The sequence below is a fragment of the Eumetopias jubatus genome, unplaced genomic scaffold (assembly GCF_037043125.1).
Source record: "Eumetopias jubatus isolate StellerSeaLion01/CBP00866 unplaced genomic scaffold, mEumJub1_p1.0 scaffold_9, whole genome shotgun sequence".
NCBI lineage: Eukaryota > Metazoa > Chordata > Mammalia > Carnivora > Otariidae > Eumetopias > Eumetopias jubatus.
Genome location: NW_028274815.1, coordinates 90,448,839 through 90,471,635, shown reverse-complemented (window position 1 = coordinate 90,471,635; position 22,797 = coordinate 90,448,839). Strand labels below are relative to the sequence as shown.

The window sequence follows — 22,797 nt, the reverse complement described above, 5'->3', positions numbered from 1 at the left end:
CCCCGGCCGTCTCTGACAGAGCAGGTCTGGGTGGGCATGTGCATCTTCGCCTCTAGTGAGATCCCACGTACTGCTAGTGCTGCTGGTCCAGGACCTCCCCTATGCTCCAACAGACAGACGCATGTGCTTACAACTACACACATTCTATCCCAGATTTGGGGTGGGGGGACTTGCTTCTTCCTTGGGGGACAGAAGTAATTAAAGACTTTCTGTAAGACATCTGGCCAGACTTTGCTACATAGCAGCCTGGATCGTAGGGAAAAACCACACGCTGGAGTCTGGACCCTGTCCAACCACCTGCTAACCACAGACAGTGCACTGCTTATCTAATTTAAATCTCACTTCCCTCATCCGTTGTGGGAGTGATGGCTCCTGACTCAGAGACATGGTAGGAATGAGATGCTTTGTGGGTTTCCTGCATGAGGTCAGATGGTGCTACTGTGTTCCCAAGGGAAACAGCATTACAGCCACCACGGACGATACTCAGATGACACAAGCATGTACACAAAGCACAGTGCAGGGCCTAGGGTGACAGTGGCCCTAAAATGCCATGTATGTGTTGGCTTTTAACACGTGGGCATGGTTCCCGCTATTGCCTCAACTGCAGGGAGGAAAAGAAAGAAAGGAGGGAGGGTGGAAGGAAGGAAATTCTTCCTTCTCCACATTTGAAAACAAAGCCTCCACCCAAAGAACTGGGCAGTGGGACAAGAAAATTCCATTTCTAAGAACAAGCGGTTAAGGACCTAGTACGATTTAAGGCTCAGTTCAAACCCCACCTCCTACTGCAAGCCTTTTCCAACTTCCCAACACACAGTGACCTCTTGCTCCCTATTACTTGGTGGCTCACACCATTTAGTGCTTAATTACCTGCCCAGTGGTCCCCACTCTGGGACACAATGCTACCTTTGCTAAATCCTCCCTTATCCAAGTCACAAATCCCTGAGGACAGGGACCATGTCCCTAAGATTCCTTTATCATGGGGTTGGGATGGAGGGGATGATATCAGAATTCTCCCCTTAGCAGCTATAAAAAACCTTGAGGAAGTGCCCCAGTGTGGATTTGCTTGCTCACTGATTTGTGGTTCATCTCTTGGAAGAATGCAGGCTCCGTGGCATTTCCGTACTGTTCATCACTATACATGAATTGGAGTCTTCATTTCCACATCTGTACAATGGACCACCAATCACTTCACATCAGTGTCATGAGGATGAGGTGAGATGAGGCTCCATCATATTCCTAAGAACACATCTGCACCCTGGGCCTAACACAAATCTGCAAACAGTTAAGCAAATGTCTGCTGATGGTTCATGGGTATTGAGGTTTTTTTTTTTTTTTAAGATATTATTTATTTTATTTGAGAAAGAGAGAGAGAGAGCACGAGCGGGTGGAGGGGCAGAGGGAGAAACAGACTCCCTGCTGAGTGTGGAGCCAGATGCATGTGTAGTGCTTGATCCCAGGACCCTGAGATTAGGACCTGAGCTGAAATCAAGGGTCAGATGCTTAATTGACTGAGCCAGCCAAGTGCCCCTGAGTTTTGTTTTTTAAAAAAGATTATAGTAAGATTATCATTTCCATTATAAAGATGACATACACTTATGTAGGAATTTTCAAAAACTCTTGTCAGTCATTTAAATACATCTCTTCCCCGGAGCAAGATGGCGGAGGAGTAGGAGACCTGAATTTCATCTGGTCTCAGGAATTCAGCTGAATAGGGATCAAACCATTCTGAACACCTATGAACTCAACAGGAGATCGAAGAGGAGAGTAGCAACAACTCTCTGAACAGAGAAGCGACCACTTACTGGAAGGTAGGACGTGCGGAGAAGTGAATCCTAGGTGATATTCGGGAGGATAGACGGCGGGGGAGGGGGCCTCCGTCGGCCGCTTCTGGCAAGTGATAGAGCCGCGGAGCACAAAATCGGAACTTTTAAGAAGTCGGCTCCACTGAGGGACGTCACTCCAGGGGCTAAGCTGGGAGTGGAACCCTCTCTGGGACAGTGTGGTCTCAGGACCCTCGGGGTCACAGAAAGACCGGGGGTGCCTGAGTGCAGCAGAGCTCCAAGGTATCGGAGCGGGGAAGCCGGCTGCAAAGACAGAGCCGAGGCGCGGGCTCTCAGCTCGGGGTGGCCATAAACTGTGATCCATGGCACATTCGAGCCACTGCTCCTCCAGCAGGGACCAAAAAGCGGCAGAGCCGGGGAGACTCCCCTTCCTCCCTCAGGAGGAGCGGCGCGGGAGCGCATCGCAGGGATCTGCTGGGTTTGGAGACTCCACACGGGGTCGGGTGCCAGAGACAGAAACGCTCGGTCACAGGCCAGGTGAGCACGGAGTGCGGCCGGAGACCGGGGAGATGGGAGTGACTGACTGCTTTTCTCTGGGGGCGCACTGAGGAGCGGGGCCTCAAGTTCTCAGCTCCCCAGGGCAGAGATTGGGAGGCCACCATTTTCACCCTAGTCCTCCAAAGCTGTACCGAGAGCTTGCAGGGAACAAAAGCTCCTGAGACCAAACCCCAGCAGATTGCTTAGCGTGGACCGACAAAGGCGGGGCAATTCCGCCTCCGGCAAAGACATTTGGGAACCACAGCAACAGGCCCCTCCCCCAGAAGATCAGCACGAACAGCCAGCAAGCCAAGACCAAGTTGATCGATCAATGAGAATGGGAGAACTCCAGCGCTAGGGGAATACTGCACATAGAATTCATGGCTTTTTTACCATGATTCATTAGTTTTTCAAAGTTAATTTTTTAACTGTTTTTTTTTTTTTTTGGATTTTTCTTTTTCCCTTTTTCAACCAACATCTTATCAATCCCTTTTTAAAAAAAAACATTTTTTATTTTTCATTTTTAGAGTCAAATTTTATCCCTTCAAAGTAGTTACCCTTATTTTTGGCATATATATATATATATATATATATATATATATATATATATATATAAGTTGTTGTCTCTTTAAAATTTTGAGATACAGTTTCTTCTAACAGATCAAAATATACCCTAAATCACTAGTGTATGGCTTTGTTCTACTCTCCTGCCTGATCAAATTCTCTTTTTTTTTCTTTTTTTTTAAATCTTCTTTCTTTTTTCAAACAACTTCTTATCAATTCCTTTTATAAAATCTTTCATAATTTTCATCTTTACAGTCATCTTCCATCCCTTCATTGTATCAACCCTTATTTTGTACATATATAAGTCTTTCTTCCTTTAAAATTTTAGGAGACACTTTCTTCTAACAGACCAAAATATGCCCAAATCTAGTGTGTGGCACTGATCTATGCACTAGCCTGATCATATTAGATCATATTCTGTTTTATTTTGTTTTGTTTTGTTCTGTTTTTGTTTGTTTTTATCTTTTTCTTTTTCTTTTTTTTTCCCTTTCTTTTTTCTTTCTTTCCCTTTCTTTTCCCCTGGTTTCAGGTCTTTTCTCATTTGTATAGAGTATATTTGCTGGGGACATTGTTAAACTGTTAGCATTTTGTTCTCTCATTCATCTATTCTCCTCTGGACAAAATGAAAAGAAGAAAAAAATCACCTCAGCAAAAAGAACAAGAGGTAGTACCCTCTGCCAGGGACCTACTCAATACGGACCTTAGTACGATGTCGGACCTAGAGTTCAGAATCATGACTTTAAAGATACTACCTGGGCTTGAAAAAAGCATGGAAGTTATTAGAGAAACCCTTTCTGGAGAAATAAAAGAACTAAAATCTAAACAAGTCGAAATCAAAAAGGCTATTAATGAGGTGCAATCAAAAATGGGGGCACTAACTGCTAGGATAAATGAGGCAAAAGAGAGAATCAGTGATATAGAAGACCAAATGATGGAAAATAAAGAGGCTGAGAAAAAGAGATAAGCAACTACAGGATCACGAGGGCAGAATTCGAGAGATAAGTGATAAGATGAAACAACATTAGAATAATTGGGATCCCAGAAGAAGAAGAAAGAGAGAGAGGGGCAGAAGGTATATTGGAGCAAATTCTAACATAGAACTTCCCTAATGTGGGGAAGGAAACAGGCATTAAAATCCAGGAGGCACAGAGAACCCCTCTCAAAATCAATAAAAATAGGTCAACACCCCAACATCCAATAGTAAAACTTATGAGTCTCAGAGACAAAGAGAAAATCCTGAAAGCAGCTCGGGAGAAGAGATATGTAACCTACAATGGTAGAAACATTACACTGGCAACAGACCTATCCACAGAGACCTGGCAGGCCAGAAAGGACTGGCATGATATCCTAGGAGCACTAAATGAGACAAATAAGCAGCCAAGAATACTATATCCAGCTAGGCTGTCATTGAAAATAGAAGGAGAGATAAAAAGCTTCCAGGACAAACAAAAACCAAAGGAATTTGAAAACACGAAACCAGCCCTACAAGAAATATTGAAAGGGGTCCTCTAAGCAAAGAGAGAGCCTAAAAGCAGCATAGACCAGTAAGGAACAGAGACAATATATAGTAACAGTCACCTTACAGGCAATACAATGGCACTAAATTCATACCTTTCAATAGTTACCCTGAATGTAAATGGGCTCAGTGCCCCAATCAAAAGACACAGGCTATCAGATTGGATTAAAAAACAAGACCCATCAATATGCTGTCTGCAAGAGACCCATTTTAGACCCAAAGAAACACCTAGATTGAAAGTGAGGGGGTGGAAAACCATTTACCATGCTAATGGACACCAAAAGAAAGCTGGGGTGGCAAACCTTATATCAGACAAATTAGATTTTAAAACAAAGACTGTAATAAGAGATGAAGAAGGACACTATATCCTATTTAAAGGGTCTATCCAACAAGAAGATCTAACAACTGTAAATAATCTATGCCCCTAATGTGGGAGCAGCCAATTATATAAGACAATTAATAACAAAAGCAAAGAAACACATTGACAACAATACAATAATAGTGGGGGACTTTAACACCCCCTCACTGAAATGGACAGATCATCTAAGCAAAAGATCAACAAGGAAATAAAGACTTTAAATGAAACACTGGACCAAATGGACTTCACAGACATATTCAGAACATTCCATCCCAAAGCAACAGAATACACATTCTTCTCTAGTGCCCATGGAACGTTCTCCAGAATTGATCACATCCTAGGTCACAAATCAGGTCTCAACCGGTACCAAAAGACTGGGATTATTCCCTGCATATTTTCAGACCACAATGCTTTGAAACTAGAACTCAATCACAAGAGGAAAGTCAGAAAGAACTCAAATACATGGAGGCTAAAGAGCATCCTACTAAAGAATGAATGGGTCAACCAAGAAATTAAAGAAGAATTAAAAAATTCATGGAAACCAATGAAATTGAAAACACAACTGTTCAAAATCTTTGGGATACAGCAAAGGCAGTCCTGAGAGGAAAAGATATAGCAATACAAGCCATTCTCAAGAAACAAGAAAGGTCTCAAATATACAACCTAACCCTACACCTAAAGGAGCTAGAGAAAAAAACAGCAAATAAAGCCTAAACACAGCAGGAGAAGAGAAACAATAAAGATCAGAGCAGAAATCAATGAACTAGAAACCAAAAGAACAGTAGAACAGATCAATGAAACTAGGAGCTGGTTCTTTGAAAGGATGAAACAGATTGATAAACCCCTGGCCAGACTTATCAAAAAGAAAAGAGAAATGACCCAAATCAACAAAATCATGAATGAAAGAGGAGAGATCACAACCAACACCAAAGAAATACAAACAATTATAAGAACATATTATGAGCAACTCTGTGCCAGCAAATTAGATAACCTGGAAGAAATGAGTGCATTCCTAGAGATGTATCAGCTACCAAATTGAACCAGGAAGAAAGAGAAAACCTGAACAGACCTCTAACCACTAAGGAAATTGAAGCAGTCATCAAAAATCTCCCAAGAAACAAAAGCCCAGGGCCAGATGGCTTCCCAGGGGAATTCTATCAGACGTTTAAAGAAGAATTAATACCTATTCTCCTGAAATTGTTCCAAAAAATAGATATGGAAGGAAAACTTCCAAACACATTTTATGAGGCCACCATTACCTTGATCCCCAAACCAGACAAAGACCCCATCAAAAAGGAGAATTACAGACCAATATTCTTGATGAACATGGATGCCAAAATTCTCACCAAAATACTAGCCAATAGGATCCAACAGTACATTAAAAGGATTATTCACCATAATCAAGTGGGATTTATCCCTGGGCTGCAAGGTTGGTTCAACATCCACAAATCAATCAACGTGATACAATACATTAACAAAAGAAAGAACAAGAATCATATGATCCTCTCAATAGATGCAGAAAAAGCATTTGACAAAGTACAGCATCCTTTCTTGATCAAAACTCTTCAGAGTATAGGGATAGAGGGTACATACCTCAATATCATAAAAGCATCTATGAAAAACCTACAGTGAATATCATTCTCAATGCAGAAAGGCTGAGAGCTTTTCCCCTAAGGTCAGGAATGCGGCAGGGATGTCCACTCTCACCACTGCTATTCAACATAGTATTAGAAGTCCTAGCCACAGCAATCAGACAACAAAAAGAAATCAAAGGCATCCAAATCGGCAAAGAGGATTCAAACTCTCACTCTTGGCAGATGATATGATACTGTACGTGGAAAACCCAAAAGACTCCACCCCAAACCTGCTAGAACTCATACAGGAATTCAGTAAGTAGCAGGATATAAAATCAATGCACAGAAATCAGTGGCATTCCTATACACCAACAAGACAGAAGAAAGAGAAATTAAGGAGTCGATCCCATTTACAATTGCACCCAAAACCATAAGATACCTAGGAATAAATTTAACCAAAGAGGCAAAGGATCTGTACTCAGAAAACTAGAAAATACTCATGAAAGAAATTGAGGAAGACACAAAGAAATGGAAAAATGTTCTATTCTCATGGATTGGAAGAACAAACATTGTGAAGATGTCAATGCTACCTAGAGCAATCTACACATTCAATGCAATCCCCATCAAAATACCATCCACGTTTTTCAAAGAAATGGAAAAATCATCCTAAAATTTGTATGGAACCAGGAGAGACCCCAAATAGCCAGAGGAATACTGAAAAAGAAAGGCAAAGCTGGCGGCATCACAATTCCAGACTTCCAGCTCTATTACAAAGCTGTCATCATCAAGACAGTATGGTACTGGCACAAAAACAGACACATAGATCAATGGAACAGATTAGAGAGCCCAGAAATGGACTCTCAACTCTATGGTCAACTAATCTTTGACAAAGAAGGAAAGAATGTCCAAGGGAAAAAAGACAGTCTCTTCAACAAATGGTGTTGGGAAAATTGGACAGCCACATGCAGAAGAATGAGACTGGACCATTTCCTTACACTACACACGAAAATACACTCCAAATGGTTGAAAGACCTAAACATGAGACAGGAGTCCATCAAAATCCTAAAGGAGAACACAGGTAGCAACCTCTTCGACCTCAGTCATAGTAACTTCTTCCTAGAAACATCGCCAAAGCCAAGGGAAGCAAGGGCAAAAATGAACTATTGGGATTTCATCAAGATAAAAAGCTTTTGCACAGCCAAAGAAACAGCCAACAAAACCAAAAGACAACCGACAGAATGGGAGGAGATATTTGCAAATGACATATCAGATAAAGGGCTAGTATCCAAAATCTATAAAGAACTTATCAAACTCAACACCCAAAGAACAAATAATCCAAGCAAGAAATGGGCAGAAGACATGAACAGACATTTTTCCAAAGAAGACATCCAAATGGCCAACAGACACATGAAAAAGTGCTCAACATTGCTCGGCATCAGGGAAATCCAAATCAAAACCTCAATGAGATACCACCTCACACCAGTCAGAGTGGCGAAACTTAACAAGTCAGGAAACGACAGATGTTGGCAGGGATGCGGAGAAAGAGGAACCCTCCTACACTGTGGGTGGGAATGCCAGCTGGTGCAACCACTCTGGAAAACAGTATGGAGGTTCCTCAAACAGTTCAAAATAGAGCTACCCTATGACCCAGCAATTGCACTACTGGGTATTTACCCCAAAGATACAAATGTGGGGATCCGAAGGGATACGTGCACCCCAATGTTTATAGCAGCAATGTCCACAATAGCCAAACTGTGGAAAGAGCCAAGATGTCCATTGACAGATGAGTGGCTAAAGAAGATGTGGTATATATACACAATGGAATATTATACAGCCATCAAAAGGAATGAGATCTCACCATTTGCAATGACGTGGATGGAACTGGAGGGTGTTATGCTGAGTGAAATAAGTCAGAGAAAGACATGTATCATATGACCTCACTGATATGAGGAATTCTTAATCTCATGATTAAGAATTTAAGATCCCTCATGAAACAAACTGAGGGTTGCTGGAGTGGTAGAGGGTGGGAGGGATGGGGTCTCTGTGTGATAGACATTGGGGAGGGTATGTGCTATGGTGAGCGCTGTGAATTGTGCAAGACTGTTGAATCACAGATCTGTACTTCTGAAAAAAATAATGCAATATATGTTAAGAAAAAAAAAAGAAGAAGAAGATAGCAGGAGGGGAAGAATGAAAGGGAGTGAGTCGGAGGGGGTGACAAACCATGAGAGACGATGGACTCTGAAAAACAAACTGAGGGTTCTAGAGGGGAGGGGGGGAAGGGTTAGCCTGGTGATGGGTATTAAAGAGGGCACATTCTGCGTGGAGCACTGGGTGTTATACACAAACAATGAATCATGGAACACTACATCAAAAACTAATGATGTAATGTATGGTGATTAACATAACAAAAAATTTAAAAAAAAAACATCTCTTCCCCTTCCCAACTTTAAGTGAACCCACATAGGGAAATTCAATTTTAATCAAAAGAAATGAGGGAGTTAATATTCACCAAGGGATTCACAATGGGTTTTCTTTAAATAGAAAATCTCCCTGGCACATTTTAAGAAATTACATCAGTCACAAATTGTATTTGCCAACTTTCCAGAAGCATCTGCTATTTAAAGTAAGTCGTGCATCTTACAACTGGGAAGAATTCAGTCTGTTTAGGAGGACCCTCCTAAGACCAGGGGTTATATTTCCATATTTAGACTACCTTGAAAGACTTTAAAAAAGTCATTTCAATCACTGAGAGAAACATGAAGCGCAGAAATGCATCATCTTGCCACTCTCAGTGTGTCTGCCTTCTGAATTATGGGAGGTGCAACCAGAAAGAGGAGGAAAGTACAGCAAAATGATTTCCATAGCTTCAATTCATGCTCCAAAAAGTATCCAGAAATCTCTGCCCTCAATGGTCAAGTAAAAATAGTTTTTCTACACCCTTGCTTAAAAGTAAGAAAACTTTTTTTTTTTAATCTGACTCAGAATTTGGTCTTTGAAAACAGAATTTGGGGGTGCCTGAGTGGCTCAGTTGGTTAATCGTCGGCCTTGGCTCAGGTCATGATCCTAGCATCCTGGGATCGACAGGAGTCATGCTCCCTGCTCAATGGGGAGTCTGCTTCTCCCTCAGCCCCTCCCCGCCAAATAAATAAATAAAATATTTTTTAAAAAAAGAAAGAAAAAATTTAGTTGTGAGTTTTGAAAGCAACACATGTCATTAACCTCCAGTTCTGCATTCTCAACTTCCTGACATCCTGAGCTTATGTGCAACAAAGCACAAACTTTTACCCACTGAGCCCTGGGAAAGACAGCCAAATTTCAAAAGACTGTTAAGAACCCTTTTTAGATACTAACACTTTATCAGCTATGTGATTTGCAAATATCAGAGGGGAGGGGATGGGAGATGGGTGAAATAGGTGGAGGGGACTAAGGGTACATTCTCTTGATGAGTACTGAGTAACATAGAATTGTTAAATCACTATATTGTACATCTGAAACTAATATAACACTGTATGCTAACTATACAGGAATTAAAATAAAAAACCTAATTTAAAAAAAGTATCCTTTTTAGATCTTGGTTTTCCAAAGAACCTTCTGCAAAGCCGTTTTACATAAATGTAATAGAAGCAACTGGAGGCTCTACCTGCCCTGCCAGGGGGCCTCTGATACCATGACTCCACCTGGTGACCTGGCTATCCCAGAGCTCCAGGATGGACTTTGAGAGCCATGTTGGCCACCTGCATGCCTTCCTAGCCTGCTTCGCACTTATCCAAGACTGATCATATGCAAATCCATGTGGTCCTGTTCAGAGGAAACAGAGTTCTAGTAACACTGCTGAAGGCCAAGTTCAGGGTCACAGGCTTCCCCATGATTCATTAATAAATAACAAAAGTCAGTGACTAGGTGCAAGTAATGTTTTACAAGCGTTTTCTCATTTGATGCTAGCAACAGGCCGAGATGTCCCCAGGTCATACACTGCTGGTCAGAAGAAGCCAAGCAGCTTGGCTCTGAGTCTTGGTCTGAGTATTGGTCTCTGAGACCTCTGGTTGCCCATGTCCCCCGGCCCAGTGACATGCTGTGACAAGCCCTGTGTAGGTGCTTCAGACCACAGTTCCAGCTGAGCCCAGTCTACAGTCATCCCAGCCCAGGCCCCAGACTTTGGAGTGAGAAGCAGGGCAGGTGCAACAGCCCCAGATAGCCTTCAGGAGCAGAAACAAGCCATCCCCTAGGGCTTGCCCATCAGGCCCTGTCCAAAGTCCTGACCCACAGAATCCCAGAGATTAATAATATGGTTGCTGCTTTATGCCACTAAGCTTGGGGTGGTTGGATATGTAACACTAGCAACTAGAACAGAATTCGGTTACACACTATCCTTACTTTACAGATGAGGAGATGCATGCAAAGAGCAGTAAGGGGAAAGCAAGGATTCAAACCTAGGTGTGACTCTAGACACATCCTAGACCACTAACTGTACTGCATCACCCATGTACCATTTTTGTTGGCTTAAAAGAGTCATCTCCAGGACGCTAATCCCAATCCTACCCATCTTAGAAGTGCCTTCATCTGCACTGGTCTGGGATTTACAAGTCAGTTGTTCTCCACCTTGAATGTGCATCCGGAGCACCGGGAGGACTTGTTAAAAACACAGATGTGGGGCCTGGGTGGCTCAGTCGGTTGAGCATCCAACTTTTGATTTTGGTTCAGGGTTGTAAGATCAAGCACCGTGTCGAGCTCCACACTCACTGTGGAGTCTGCTTGTACCTCTCCCTCTCCCTCTCATGTTCTCTCTCTCTCTCAAATAAATAAAATCTTAAAAAAAGAAAAACAAAGAAAGATGGCAGAGCCCCACTCCCAGGGTTTCTGATATTGACAGTCTAGGATGGGTCTGAAAACTTGTGTTTCTAAAAAGTTCCCAGATGATGCTAATGCTGCTAGTGTGGGGACCTCACCTTGAGAACTGCTAGTGCAGATCCTCTTGAAAGAGTAATGGCAGTTTTGAGAGCAATACTTCTTTGGAACAAGCCATCATTGTGCTGACTACAAATCAGGCCAAAACACCCCCCATCCATCCCACAACTTTTTCAGTGGCTCCCAGGGCAGCTCCGGCCTGGCCTGGCCCTTTTCCATACCAGCACCTCTGTGGTTTGCAGACACTGGCAAAGGGCAGAGATATTCCTGATAGATGAGTGGGTGGGCATATGCACTAGAGGTAGGAAGCTGCAAAAAGCTGTCTTTCTACACAACAGTTTTCTGAAGCTCAGCTGCTGGCTATGTAGCCATAAAGAAGAAATAAGCAAAGGAAGAAGAAGCAGAAGAATTGCTTGCTGACCACACCCGGCCCTGACTGAGTGAGGTTCACCAGGCCCTTGGCGCCTGCCCCATGAGGTCTGTCCCCACTGTCTTATCAAAGAGTGAGAGGTGGCAAGTGCACACAAGCCAGCCAGGAATGTTCACGGTGGCCTCAGTCTTCCCACATCCAGAAGAAGCCTCAAGGAGCTGCACTTTCTATGTGCCTTCCTGCTGTGAGTTGCTCTCCTCCCCTTCAAAGGCACATTCCATCAACTCCACAAAACTAAAGGTTTGGTTTTCTTCCCACTAGTTCAAGGACACATGCTGCTGACTCAATTTTAGAGAAAACACTTATCTAGTAAGTGACTCATGTTGATTAAACCAGCAAAGTAATATACAATACGAAAAAAACATATATCTGGTCCAAAGTTCCCTTAAGCTTCTTTGTTTGAAAGTTAACTGCAACACACTATCCATAATTTTATGGCTATTTCTGAACATAATAAATTAAGTTCACTACTACTTACTGATCACCGCTAAATGCTGGGCTGGTCCATACCTTCTGGCACTGTGTCCTCACAACCAGACTAGCAGGTGGGCATTATCGCCCACGGTTTATATGCGGGGAGACTGGAATTCAGAGGAGTAGAAAAACTGGGCCAGTACGTGGTGGAGATGTGCCAGACAGCAGATCCTACCTAGAAGTTCAGCCATGAAGATCTGCAGGTCCTTTCCTTCAACACCTTGTAGACCCCATCCAACTCCACAGTCTGGGACAGCAGGCAGCCCTTCTGAGGCGGCACCTGACTGCAAGTCCCATCCTGCTCTGGGAGACCAACCCCAGGCCCTCCCTGCCTGGCCGTTACTGCCTCCAGTCTCCAGTCCCTGGACCTTCTCCCCTTGTGGCGTCAGGGTACAGTGTACCCACTCCCCATTCCAAATCTTAAGGAAACACAAGTGGATTCAATCTCAGCAGATACTGGAGGATTGACTGGCTGGTGGAGCTGGTTTCTGGGATCTCAATTGCCACCAGGTCTAAAGTAAGCCCTGGGTCTTCGGAGGCGGGACGCAGCTTAAACTGTCAATTGGGAGACACCCATCCCTTCCTTCCCGCCCACAAGCCCGGAGCAAGGAGATAACTGATTCCTACTGCTGGCGGAGTTTTTTTCCTCCCCCGCTGCCTGCCACTCGATTTGTTTACATGGGCAGTAGCTCCCCAAGCAACTCTCTGGGCACCGCAACTGGAGGTGACAAGTCAGCCGCTTTTCGTTTTTGCCTCTCCCAGGGACAGAAGTGGGGAAGTCCCGGCCGACACCTGCGAGCCCCGCGTCCTCCACCCCAGCCTGGCCCAGGGGTAGCCCGCAGCAGTGCTGGCGCACTTCGCAGTGCAGTGGAACCCCGCAGCTGAACTCTGGAGAGAGTCGATTGAGGAGCCGCTCTGGGGCAAGGCCAACGGCTGGGCGACTCGAGCTGACGCCGGGCCGGGTCTCTGCAGGCGGGGGCCGCAGCCGGGAAGGTGGGGTCTGGGCGCGGGGTGGCAGCGGCCGGGGCTGGAGCGTCCGGGGCCGGATGCGATGGGGGCGGGGGCGGCGAGGCGCCACGGTTGAGAGCGCGACAAGCAGAAGCCTGGAAGTGGGGCCTCCCGGGGGGCCGTGACCCGCCAGGCCGGGAACGGCTGTTAAGTGCCCTCGGGACTCGTGAGCTGGGGGCGCCCTGGATCCTCCACAGCCCACTCACCAGACACGTTTAATTGGCCTCCCAGAAACCAGCCGATCTTGCCACTGCTGAAGTCACAGTCCCAGACGGTGTGGTAGGGGGTGTCCCACACGAGCGTGTCCCGCGCCAGCGGCCCCCAGAAAGCAGCCGGATCCCGGGCCGCCTGTGCGCTCTGCGCCTGGTACGAACCCGGCTGCGCGGCGGCGGCGGCGGGGGCGCTCACCCCGCGCAGCTCCCGCACCGGCTGTCCCGAGCGCCCGCACAGGCTGCCCAGGAGCCGCCCCGCGCTGCGGCCCAGGCCACGCGCCGCCGCCATCTCGCCAGACGCCCGGAGACACTCGGAGCCCCAAGCGGGTGCTGCGATCCCGGGGCGCCCCTTAATGTCTCCGCGGGCCCCGCCCCGTCTCCTCCCTCTGGCCACCACCCACTCCTTCTGGCGCCTGTGCCGTAGGAAGCTGCCTCCCGCAGCCTGCCCCGAACCCCACCCCTTCTTCTCCTGCCTTAGAGAAGAGGTGCGCGGAGGAATAGGGGGCGTCGGGGAGCGCGGCCGGAAGGTTCCCGCGGAGCTGCGGTGCGCCCACCTTGTCTTTGCTTTCCGGTCCTGACGCCGGGCGTCGGGCTGTTTTGGTTTCAGTTTGTGGGTCTTGGAGACCCAACAGCTGAGCCGAGCAAAAACAAAACAAAAACAAAAACAAAAACTAGCGACACGTGCGTCGCGGGACGCAGGCTCCGGGCCCCTGGCGCCTGAACCGTGTGCTATGGGAAGGAGGCGGCGCAGAATGTAAGCGACTGGTGGAGGGAAGCGCTCAGGTGGGTCTGAGGGACCGCCGAAGTTAGGTCCTTTCAGCATTTCAGAGGCTGAAGTCAAAATATCAATCCTTTGGTAGGCCCTTGAGAGTGAGCCACCTTGCCAGGCCGACCTGTACCCCCACCCTCCAACACACACATAAGTGGCCACCGTGGACCAAACGGGCTGGTTAGTTGTCCTCAGGCCACGATGTTGGTCTGGGGTCTGATGCTCAAACCCTGGCCCAAGGTCTGATGCTCTTAGCAGCCAGCTGCCAGCCTCAGGTCCCTCGGGAGTCACCGCGGGGCGGGGGGGGGGGGGGGGGGGCGGGTATAAGCGTAGCAAATGCACAACTTGCCTTGGCTGATTTGGAAACATAGGGGTTTCTCCCATTGCTCCAGCATCTGTGGCCTGGGCTCAGACCCTGGCTTTTCTAGCTCTGTGACCTTGGGCAAGTTTCTTAAACTCTCTGTGCCTCATTTTCCTTTCCTAGAAAATAGGAGTAATATCTCTTTCCCCAGGGCAGAAGTCAAGATTAAATGCAGTAAGATCTGTGGAAAGTCTGGCCTGGAATAGGCACACGGGAAGCTCAGTAGTGGAGGCGGTGTTGTCGGGAAACTCATGGAATCTTGTCTCAACCAGATTCTTAAATATTTCAACACCCAAGATGTAAAAGCATAATGAAGAAGGCAAACAGAGGAGAAAGAGGATTTTTAGAAAACTGATTGGTTGAGTTCTTTGCGTTTGGGAAAGAGTCCTTCCTGTTAGCTGTAGGATCTGCAGAGGGAAAGACCTGGCAGAGGAGAATATTTCCGAGGAGCTTCCACTGGAAGTCAGCTCCAGGCCCTGCTGTGTGTGCGTGTGTGTGTGTGTGTGTGTGTGTGTGTGTGTGTGTGTGTGTGAGAGAGAGAGAGAGAGAGAGAGAGAGAGATGCCTGCCTCCTGCCAGAGAAAAGGGGATTTTAAGGCTGGTGAAGAGTGAAATAGCTATAACAGTACGCATGTGTCTTGCTCTGTGCCAAGCACATTTTTTACTTAGTTTAAAAATTATCTACAACTATCAAGTCCCACCAATGACCAACCCCCTGGTGGAACAGATGAGGAAACTGAGCCCAAAGAAATAAACAGGCTTACTGAAGAGCACACAGTGTGCCTGTGGAAGAGCAGCACTGACACCCAGCACTCTCGCTCCCATCTCAGTAGCTGCTTCCCCATGTGGCCTGAATCTTCATTTTTAACAGAAAATATAAAATTGTCAATGAAGATTATAACTGTGGCAGGGGGTTCCAAGACTGCCACCAACACTTCATCCCCTGTGTATAGGGGATGGTGTGCTGCCCCATTGAGAGAGGAGCCTGTCCCCCACCTCTTGAATGCAGGCTGGTGGATGGCTTTGATGCTGGACCGAAGGAGGCATCCCGCTCAGACAGACCCAGATCTAGGCCCCAGCTGCAGCTCCAGCTTTCTTGGAACTCAGCTGTGGTGCTGTAAGGGAGCCGATGTAGCCTTCCAGAGGAAGAAGCCTCACGATTACAATGAGAAAAGTACATAGAATTGACTCAACTTTAAAACAACGAAGTACAGAGGCACATGCATGACGCAGTTGGTTAAGCATCGGACTCTTAGTTTCAGCTCAGGTTGTGATCTCAGGGTCATGAGATTGAGCCCTGTATTGGGCTTCCAGCTCAGCACAGAGTCTTCTTAGGCCTCTCTCTTCTTCGCCCTCTGCCCCTCCCCCCCCAAATAAACAAATATATAAATAAACCTTTAAAAAATAAAGGAGTACATAGTTCTTGTTTCCTTCAGGTTGGGTAAAGAGAAGTAATTATGTGTACATAAAGCATTTCAGAATTCAGGTGGTACAGAATTGCGCTTCCTGTAGCCCATTACACAAGAGATGACCTGGGAAGCTTCCTCCTGAGTGTCATAGCCCTGGGGTCCCCGAGGCCAAGGCCATCATTTCTGCCTCCAGGAAGCATATCTCCCAGAACTAGAATAAAGTGGAGCCACTGTCCACCTGCCCCAGCCATATCCACAGGGCTGCTTCCATGGGGCCCCAGTGGTACTGAGAGAACAGCAGACCATCCAGGCAGTGCTGGTCACATTTTCTTCCCAACAGGCCCCTTAGCATTGAAAACTGTACATTGGCAGGTGCAGAAGTAGGGAGGCCTGGAAGGTTTCCCATGGGAAGCTGGGGTTTACTTTACATCTTAGGTCTGATGTTCATGTTGGAGGGTATAGCCCACCAATACCCCCTTTGCCATTTGCCTTCTTAGGTCCAACCACCTACATTACTCAGAGCACTTGGGTGCTCCTAGAAACAGTTTTGTTGATAACGGACCTGGGAGAACTGCCTGCCCCAGTCAGCAAGACCTAGCACTAACTCACCAAATCTGTAAAGTCACGTGCCTCCACAAAAACCTTCAAAGTTCTCTGCTTACCCACTCTGTATCGCTTCCTTTCCTGTTCTCTTCATTCTGCACTTCTCTTCAATGACATGCAAAGGTTATCTGTGGAGCCACTCCTGTGTGCACAACCCAGTGCAAAGGGCTGACAGCTTGACAAGGATGAACCAAACACAACCCCTGAGCTCAAGATTACCACGGGGGCGGGGGCGGGGGTGGGCAGAGGCAGAGAGACAGCAGCTCAAATGACTTGAAATGCAAAACAAAACCAAAACCAAAATTCCATAACAGGAGCCTTGAAGCAGGTCGGAAGGAGGAGAACACTTGGTTGTCTGGGAGTCTGGGAGTGCTTTCAGAAGGGTGTCAGGGAAACCTTCCCCCCAGGTTCCCACTTCCCAGTGTTGCCATGACCTCAGCGGTAGTGACCCATGGGGAGGTTTGTATCCATCCACTTCGGCAGTGGGGGCTCAATGATTCCCATTCAGCTGCAAGACAACTTTTGTCTCCCATCTTGTAACACTGCGCACCAGATCCCTGTGGATGAATTGCCCCACCCCATGCCCTGCAGGGTTAACCCAGCAATGCACAGCAACCACAGGGTGGGAGGGCTCACCACCAAAGAGCAAGACAAGAGGTGAAAACCAAGATCAACTCCAGGATGTCTCCAACAGAGACATCCCCTCTGTCTCAGCTCACACTCTGACTGATGCAGTCAGGAGCACTGTTTGTGGTTTTCTTTAAAGCTGGCCCAATTAAAACTGGCTTTATCCTGGACAGAAGTGCAACCAGAGATTGATGGTCTGATGGGTTTCTGGTCTAGCAGCTTCTGAGAATGGCAGCCAGTTCTGCCTGGGAAGGTTTGTATTTCAACTTGGATGAAACAAAAAATTGAGGGGGTGGAAAACTAGAGAGGGTTCTCAGCTCACCCTTGGAGTTCCCTTTGAGATCAAATGGTGACTCAGTGGGGAGGTAACAGGAGGAGGAAGAGGCTTATACTCCAGAGGGCAAAGTGGAAGAGACAGCCAAGTCCAACACTGTTCAGAGAAGCCAACTCCCAAGCTAGGACAGTCATCCTGATCAGTGTGTGGATTTCCCGCATGTGCCAGAAAGGCCCAATGGCCACTTTTCCTCATGGTTCATCTGGTGGGTTCATCCTCCGGCAGAGACCTGCAGAGATGAGTCTCCACTCACTCCTAGTCAAAGGTCCTAATGCCCATCAGCAGCCCACCCTGTCCCTTTCATAGTCTTAGTGCTGTGGGTATCCTTGCTGAGACACTTGTTCATGCAGTGATCACCCTGGATGCTTGGGTCCTCCATCGCAAGAGTCTACAGGGGAGGAAGGGAAACCAGGGAGCAGTCTTTGGGCAGGTCTGAGCTGTCAGTCCCCTTTTTTCCTGCTCCAAGAAAGCAAAAGAAGCTGAAACCATTCTTGCTCTCTTTGCCTGTGGCCTCAGGAATGCTTCCATGGGCTCCCCAGCCTCTCAACTCAATCAACCCAAATGTGAGGGTTTACATTCAGGCACAACTTTGAGACAAAGACCGTGGCAGGAAAGGGGTCAGCCATGTGCTGGCCACCTGGGGTGGACACTGCTTTCCCTGGGGCCAGTCCCTGCTGGTCCCAAAGACAGATTAAACAGGGTCCCAACCCTGAAAGCACCACCTGAAAATCCAGGAAGACGTGTAGTATTCGATTGGATCAGAAAATCGGTGATAGAAAATATAAATCTAGCATCACCAAATTTGACAGCAGTTTTGAGAAATTTAAAGCTGGCCAACACTGCCACCTGGTGATGGATTCTACATTTAAGTTTTTTTTCCCCATCATATTGTCTTTAATCCCTGTCCCCCAACTCACCCATTCCCTCCACCCACCTCCCTCCCCTCTGGTAACCATCAGTTTGTTCTCTATAATTAAGAGTCTGTTTCTTGGTTTCTCTCTCTCTCTCTCCTTTGCTTGTTTGTTTTGTTTCTTAAATTCCACGTATGAAAAAGAAAGTCCACATATGAGTGAAATTATGTGGTATTTGTCTTTCTCTGATTGACATAATTCATTTAGCATAATACTCTCTGGATCCATCTATTTGTTGCAAATGGCAATATTTCATTCTTTTTTCTGGGAAGTTTACATTTAATGTTAAAGTTACTTCCTATCTTGTCTGGGAAACCTAATGTTTGTACTACAGGACAGGTCAACCAGAAGAACACAATACATTCCTTGAAATCATATCACCATCAAAGGAAGTCCAAGAGCGTTTCCTGAATAATGAGATCCTTTGAAATAGTCTTTGTCTCTTTAGTGAGTTCATGAACAAAGATTGATTGTGTCCAAGGAAATGTGGCAGTCCTGAACTCAAGGGACAGACACTCTGGTGAAGGAGATGAGACATCTGTTATATATGGCAGGGAGACAGAGAAAGAGAGAGAGAGATCAAGGTGATGGACAGGGTATATGAAATAATTTATTTAAAATTCTGATAAAATGGGGAGTGATAGGCTTCATGTCTTGGTCCATTTGGGCTGCTATAACAAGTACGACCAACTGGATGACTTCAACAGAAGTTAATTTCTCCTTGTTCTGGAGGCGCTGGCAGATCCAATATCTGGTGGGAGAACCCTCGTCCTGGCTCTTAGACAGCCTTCATTTTACTATGTCCTCACATGGTGGGAGGGGCAAGCGAGCTCTCAGGGGTCTCTTTTACAAGGGCACTAAACCCCATCATGTGGGCTCCACCCTCATGACCTCAGCATCTCCCCAGTCACCGCGTCCTAATGCCAGCACACCGGGGTTAGGATCTCAACACACGAGTTTTGGAGGCATACAAACATTTGGTCTATAACACCATGGTTGAAGAAAAATCCTGAGGAGGAGCCCCTAGCAGATGGGAGACAAATGGTGAAATTTGGAGAAAAAACTACAGCCCAAACACACACACAGTTTGTTTTTAGAAATCAGAAATAAGTCTAGAAAACTAGAAATAGAGAAATAACTATAAATCATTGGTGAAGGAAATGGAACAAAATTTGATCAATCAAAAAAAAAAAGCTGAAATGAGTAAGATGGGAAAGGAATAAGCAAGAATGGTAAGTTAGAAAATATAAAACAAGATCAAGGGATTTATGTCCAAACATTGTATCAGTAGTAGCTATAATTAATCTAATTTCCCCCATTAAATAGAAATTGTAGCATAGAGTCAAAAGGATAGAAAATTTGGGAAAGAAGGTGTAAGACATGGGGTGTGGAACACACACACACACACACACACACACACACACACATTTGAAGTTCCAGAGGAGATGATGAGAAGAGTCAATATTCAGTGAGTTAAAAGCTGCACATTTTCCAGAATTAATGAAAGACATACTCAGCCTCTAAAGTGCACAAAGTCTAAGCCACTTAAATAAAATGAAATCAACACCTACACATCATAGTAAAACTGTCAGAAACCAAAGAGAAGACAAGCAGCAGGTCATAAAAACAGAAAGAAAAGGTAGATCACCTACACAGGAAGGGTGATTAGACTGACAGCGGCACAGGTGGTATATCTTTAAACTATTATAGGAAAATAATTGTCAACTGTGAATAGTGTAGCTAGTGAAATCATTTTTCAAGAACAAGTGCAAAGTACAAAACAAAAACTAATAGAATTCTCTACTTTACTCCCTCATTAATGAATTCCTTCAGGAGGAAAAGAAATTAGCCCCAAATGAAGATCTGAAAGGCAAGAGGAGGGTAAGCAAGAAAATTGTTGCACTTGTGGGTAAACCAAAACAAACATTAGCAATATAATTTTAACAGCAATGTGTACATGGTGGAGTTAACAGAGATGGAAACAAAATCCTGAACAACGGGAGTGTAGAAGTGGATGGGAGTAGCATCCTATAATCCTTCCCCTGGTTGGGAGAGTTTTAAATTTAAATAAATATGACTGTTACAATTTCTAGACTAACCACAAATAGAAATATAACTTCTAATCTAGTAGCAGGGAAAATAAAATAAGAAAATCTGAGCAATCTGAGATATGGATAGAAAAGAGAAACAAATTTAAAAGAAAGAAAAGGTGGAAAATGTTTTTAAACATACATAAAAATAAATTAGTGAAAATAGATTCCAAAAGGTCAATAATTATATTCTATGTAAATGGAGTAAATTCTCTTGTTAAAGACAAATATTGTTGGAATGGATAAAAAAAATTCCAACTAGATATTTTTTCAAGCCATATACCTCAACCTAAAAATGTAAATATATGGAATATTGATACTGAAAGCATGGAAAATATTCACCAAATAAATATGAATTAAATATTGGACAAAATTGACTATAATTCAAAATAGGAGGGGAGATAAATAGGGAAATTATATATGGTAAGTGATCACCAGGAAAATCCAGTAATTCTTAACTTGTGTACACCTAAAAATACAATTCGAAAAGCAGAAAGTAAAAATTGACAGAAATGCAAGAAGAAACTAACAAATTGACCCTCATAATTTTCAGACCATGTATACACAATCCCAAAAACCATCTCATAAAAATTGGGACAGTGACTGGACATCATTTAGATTTACAAAAATGGTTGTTTGGTTGGATTCAAGCTTTATTTACAAAACTGAATTCAGTAAAGCCAGTCTGTGTGCAGATGGAATTTTTAGATCGTAAGAGCTCCTTCAGATTCCACTATACTTCTGTCATGGCTAGGATGTGGCCCCATCCCACCCCACTTGAGACCCTTGAGGACTTGTGAGCACATGGCTTGGCTTGGGAAGACATCCAGGGAAAGGAGACGAGTGGTGGCAGAGGAGCAGGAGAGAGAAAAAGAAGGAGGGAACGCCACAGCAAGGGTCCATTCTCCAGCTGGTCACCCCTGTGGGCCACTGGGGCTGGGCTCCACCAAGACATTCGGTTGCTTTGTGGAATGCACGTGAGTTTTGCCCATAACAGGGGCAAATCCTTCACAAAGATTCCACCCCCCCACCGGTCATGTGTTGTGACTCTTTGCACTTTCAAGTCTCACAGGTGAAAGTACCAGGTGAACTCCCAAAAGGATCCATACCTCAATGTCCAAGGAGCCCAGGTGGAAAGCAAGAGACATTCCATGCAGCGGCCAGATTTGCAAAGCCAGTTGATGCAGCCAGAGTAAGAGATGTTCAAGAAGATGTGATGTGGGTCACAGGAGTATCTCAATCAGAAATTTCTTTAAGGACTCTTCATTGTATTACTTGGTAAAAGAAATGGATTTCTTTTCCCCCACACCCCCCACACCCCTCACACACACACATGAACACACTTCCTTGCAATATTCATTTTTATGGAATTCCAACCCCTCCACATGCTCCCTACACGTGATAAAGAGATCCCAGAATCTCCCCACCTCCCACACTCAGCTACAACCCTAGTGCCTTCGTTCAGGATTTAATGCAACTTTAGTCATTATATAAAACTGACAGTGTGTTGAAGAGGGAAAGAGAAAAAGAGGTAGTGCTGGTGGCCTTAGGTGGAAGGGGGTGAAAAAGAAGTCCTAAAATGGTAAATGAGGCTGAACCACAGACCAGCAAGGTGGCCAACAGGACAATTATGTGAACAGAAACATTTCAAAGATCAGCAGTCAATGAGAAGACTGCCACAGCTGGTGATGTAGAGGGCGAGTTGGAAAGATGAAGGTAGAACAAAAGAAATTCCTTCACATAAAAATGTTCAAGCTGTGAATTTAGATTGGTACTAAGCTAAAAGCAAGGCAAAAGCATATCAATGTGTTTGCCAACAGGTGGCACCAGTGTGTAAACTTGTGGTGTCTGTTTTTTTTGCCTTTTTCTTTCTTTCTCTTTCTTTCTTTCTTTCTTTCTTTCTTTCTTTCTTTCTTTCTTTCTTTCTTTCTTTCTTTCTTTATTTTGTTCTTTCTTTCTTTCTCTTTTTCTTTCTTTCTTTCTTTCTTTCTTTCTTCTTTTTCTTTCTTTCTTTCTTTCTTTCTTTCTTTCTTTCTTTCTTTCTTTCTCTTCCTTCCTTCCTTCTTTCCTTCCTTCCTTCCTTCCTTCCTTCCTTCCTTCCTTCCTTCCTTCCTTCCATCCTTCCTTTTGATGGAAGGAAGAGACAAAAGGCAGCCAGCCTTGGATGAACTTTTAAGGAGAGAGGGTGTCCAAAAAAGTGAGAATAGTACTGTGGGTATCCACAGTTCCCTCCTAATAGATAACTGGTGTAGAAGTACTTCAGAGTGATGGACAAAGCCCTTTAATGTGGAGAGATGTTTCTGAAAGAGCAGCTTTCTACAACTGTATATTG

The 22,797-nt window shown here is 45.1% G+C and overlaps 1 protein-coding gene across 1 annotated transcript in view; it reads right to left on the bottom strand.

Annotated features, from left to right (window-relative positions):
* Window positions 1-13,702, bottom strand: part of ACSS1 (acyl-CoA synthetase short chain family member 1) — a 66,368-nt gene extending 52,666 nt beyond the window's left edge. The window contains exon 1 of the mRNA XM_028123728.2: window positions 13,357-13,702. Coding sequence (XP_027979529.1) covers window positions 13,357-13,651 — 295 coding nt within the window. The 5' untranslated portion in view covers window positions 13,652-13,702. The remainder of the gene's footprint in view (window positions 1-13,356) is intronic.
* Window positions 13,703-22,797: the final 9,095 nt, after the last annotated feature.